The 3,953-nt window shown below is 43.9% G+C and overlaps 1 protein-coding gene across 1 annotated transcript in view; it reads left to right on the top strand.

Annotated features, from left to right (window-relative positions):
* The window catches only part of DKK2 (dickkopf WNT signaling pathway inhibitor 2), a 118,862-nt gene extending 115,731 nt beyond the window's left edge, over positions 1–3,131 (top strand). Inside the window, exons 3-4 of the mRNA XM_019521942.1 lie at positions 1,863–2,012; positions 2,577–3,131. Coding sequence (XP_019377487.1) covers positions 1,863–2,012; positions 2,577–2,827 — 401 coding nt within the window. The 3' untranslated portion in view covers positions 2,828–3,131. The remainder of the gene's footprint in view (positions 1–1,862; positions 2,013–2,576) is intronic.
* Positions 3,132–3,953: the final 822 nt, after the last annotated feature.

Below are 3,953 nucleotides of genomic sequence, written 5' to 3'. Positions count from 1 at the left end.
ATAAAGGGGTGAAAAGAAGCTGCATTACAAGACTCGCCAAAGGAAACAGAGCTAACAACAAAGCAACAAGAAATGAAAGGGGAGATTGAAAATGGCAAAGCGTGACACATTTGAACAAGGAAACCAGACAAGAACTGAACCAATAAATAGGGACCTACAAAATTCATGGTGGAAATGGGGTGCAATGTGGTTCCCTTAATCTTACAGGTTCTCCCACACACCCCTTCCCTCATTGATTGGTGGGGGGTCCATGCTTGCGGCTTGCTCATGATCAGTGAGGAGGTGAATACTGCGGCTTTAAATATGGCACCATTTTTGCCTCCTGCCACTGATTGGCTGAGAGGCCCTGGACAGACCTGCTGTTTGCTGCTGACTGGTGGGGAGGCAAATATGGTGTCATGTTTAAAACCATGGTTTTAGCTTCCCTGATGATCAGGAGGGAGCAGCAAGGGTCTTCACTAATTAGCAGCGAGGTGGGGGAGACAAGTGGTGAGGTATGCACAGGGGAACATGCAAGATTAAAGGAGTTGCTGCACACTCTACTTCCATAGTGAATCCAGTAGGTCCCTAGCAATAAGGATTGAGAATGCAGAGAATCTGAGAAGATCATTTAGAGATAAAAAGCCAACACAAAGACTAATGGAGACCTGTTAAAATGTGCTTTAACAATGGGTTGAACTAAACTCCCGATGTTAGTATTACATGGGGATATGTTACATGTAAAGGGGGAAGATGTATGGATACCTTTAAGAATGTTATGTATAAGTTGTTATATCTGCCCAGGAAGTGGGGTAGGGAACCACAGGGAACAGTAGATCAGCAGGCTAAGAAGGCTGTCTGCATAAACAAGCTTTATTCTATAAGTTTAACTCCTTGGTCTTTTGAAAACAACACACACCCAGCAGCATCAGGCACCATCTGTGGACTTGAGTGGGGCTTCTGCCACACTGGGCAGTGGCAGCAGTATCAGCTGTGGACGCTGTGGGCAGGTTCAGGAGCCGAGACAGAATCTGCCGGTGCATCCACAGCTGACCTGCCACCCTTCCCTCTTGGTGGAAGCTCCAGCAGCATCAGCCATGGACCCAGGCAGGATCTGCTGCTGCCGTGCCAGGCACCTCTCTCTCTATCTCTTCTTTTCTCTCAGTCTCCCTCCCAACACTTCCCTCCTTTTCTACCTCCCCCTCCCTCCAGAACCTTGCTGAAACCGTAGTTTTCCAGGAGCCCCAAAACTCAGCTGTAGCTCTATATGGAAGTCCATGTCTGTGTCCACAGCTGAGCGTCAGGGCTCCTGGCAAACTACAGCTTCAGCCAGGTTCTGGAGGGTGGGTGGGGGAGAAGAGAAAGAGAAAGGGGAGAGAGAGAAGGGGGTGCAGAGAAGAGACAGAGGAGAGGGAAAGAAGAGAAGAGAGAAAGCAAAGAGATAAGAGAAAGAAGACAGAAAAAAGAGATGGAAAAAGGAAAGGAGAGAGAGAGAAGACAGAGTGAAGAGAGACAGAGAAGGGAGAGAGAGAGAGGAGAGGAGAGGAGGAGATGGACAGACAGGGTAAGAGACAGAGATAGACAGACAAAGATGGATGTGGCCCTTGACAGGTCTCCAAAACTCATTAATTGTCCCTCCAGCTGAGCCCGCCCCTGCTCTAGACTCAGCCCCAGGACTTGTTGTTTGTCTCTAGCAGGTCACTGAGAGCAGTCACTGAGATGAGCACAAAAAGCTGCCTCACAGGCAGAATTTCCAGTCAGGAACGTGTCAACATGCTCAGGTGGATGGGGCATTTCAGTCCTATCTTCCACAGGCAGAGAAGACTATATTAAGGCAAACCCCCATCTCTAAAGCCTCTGACTTTTCTTTCTCCTTCTCACAGGTATTTGCATACCAATAACTGAAAGCATCCTAACTCCCCACATCCCAGCTCTGGAAGGGCCACGCAACAAGAAAAATGGCCATTATTCTAGCAAGGACTTTGAATGGCAGAATCTGGGAAGGCCGCAGTCTAAGCTTTCACACCTAAAAGGTAGGATTGTGTTTGTGGTACCATTGGTTCATTCATCTATCGGATAAAAAAGTACATCAATGCAGTTAAGGTCAATTTACAATAAGTTTTTTTAATGAAAGTTTGGAAATTCTTGAATTATCATCATCTATATATCTCCAGAGTTCACAGGCCACAAACTACAAACTTTTTTGCTTTTGTATATTAGCTGCAGTCTCCGCACCTGGAATAGTATTTGTTTATTAGCTATTTGTAGGTATGAAAGGGCATTTTCTGGCATTTTGGGAGGAGAGGAAGTGGGCAGTCTGACTTCTTTTAATGGTCTTGCAACAGAAATGCATGCTTTTGTGGTCATAGTGCTCAATATGAGATTTCTTCCTTCTCAGACATGAGAATAGGCCATACTGATCACATCCTTGAACTTTTCTAACTATTGTAATTCCCCTCTTGCCTTGGTTTTTATGGCCTTCCAATACCTCTAGATGAGCATCATATCCCTTCTTTCTTAGTTGCCATTGAACTAAACTCCACTGAAGCTGTTTTTCAGCTTTTCTCAGGCACTGAAATACCTTGGTTGTTTTTTAGGACATGAAGGGGACCCCTGCTTACGCTCGTCTGACTGCATTGAGGGGCACTGCTGTGCTCGCCATTTCTGGACCAAAATTTGCAAACCTGTGTTACAGCAGGGGGAGGTGTGCACCAAGCAACGCAAGAAGGGCTCCCACAGCCTGGAGATTTTCCAGCGATGTGACTGTGATAAAGGGCTCTCTTGCAAAGTATGGAAAGATGCCACCTCTTCTTCTAAATCAAGACTTCATGTGTGTCAGAAGATCTGAACGAGGATTGGGAAAATATTACTAACAGACTGTGAATTTGTGTATTTAATGCATTACAGCCTGGTGGGAAATGAAGATTGTAAATAAAAACAGAATGGCTAAAGTAACAATTGTGGTAGGAAAAGAAATCACCCCAATCTGCACTTGTTTTGAGTTGGTGGTAAATGCGATAGCAGCTGGAGTTTTCCATTGTGCAACTTTTTTGTGTAAATAATGATGACAGTTTGTGGGGAAATGCTATTATACAAGCACAATGGAAATTATTGACATTTGCAATGCCGCATGGTCCCATGACTTTTGAAGGGTTCAATATTAGGGATGCGGTAAGTGTCCTCCATGGTAATGACTGCTAAATAAATTCTATGCATGCTCCAACAGAAACCAGTGATTTACAGCAAGACTTGTCTGTCAACTCATTATGGGCTACTAAAATCATAGCGATAAAGCTGCAGCTGTTAGAGATGACAATAATAGTTACTGTGAATGTCCATACACCTTGCTGTTCAGGGCTGTCTTTAGACAGAAGGAAAGTACTCCTGCAGGGCAAGAGTGCTGGATTTTGCAGGCTCCTGTGCAAATGACAAAATCTCATCATGTAGGATTTCAAGGCAGCACAAGAAGTGGCAGTTCCTCTAATCAGAGGCATTTAAACAGGGTTTTGTTTAATATATATATATGCCTATCTATATAAACTGAAATGCTTTATTCAGTTCATCTTCATTTACCATAATTAGTCATTTGTATTTGTCTTGGTTTACTGCTAGCATACTTTGGGCTGAACACTTAAAGCATATATATACTTGACGAGTCCAGAGTAATATGCATTCATTTTCTCATTAGTCCTGGTAAATATTATTTTTCTTGCCAGAATTCTTACATTATGGATAAATTCATAAAGCTGGTCATTTTTTTCCTTCGTGGGTTTTTTTAGTGGACATGTTGAAAAAGAGAGAGACTGTCAGGGAAGCTGCTAACTTCCAAAGGCTGTAAAGTAACTGCAGCAGGTTGAGTGGACAATATAATAACGTTCAGCACCAGCACAGCACAGAGATGGATCCCATAGGAAAGGCATTCTAGCAAACTCAGAAGACAATACCAAATAAAACCCCAGGTTGGGGAGCCCTAA

Source organism: Gavialis gangeticus, unplaced genomic scaffold, assembly GCF_001723915.1.
Source record: "Gavialis gangeticus isolate Ggan-Ray unplaced genomic scaffold, GavGan_comp1, whole genome shotgun sequence".
In the NCBI taxonomy this organism is placed as follows: Eukaryota; Metazoa; Chordata; order Crocodylia; family Gavialidae; genus Gavialis; species Gavialis gangeticus.
This window is presented reverse-complemented; position numbering and strand designations above follow the sequence as displayed.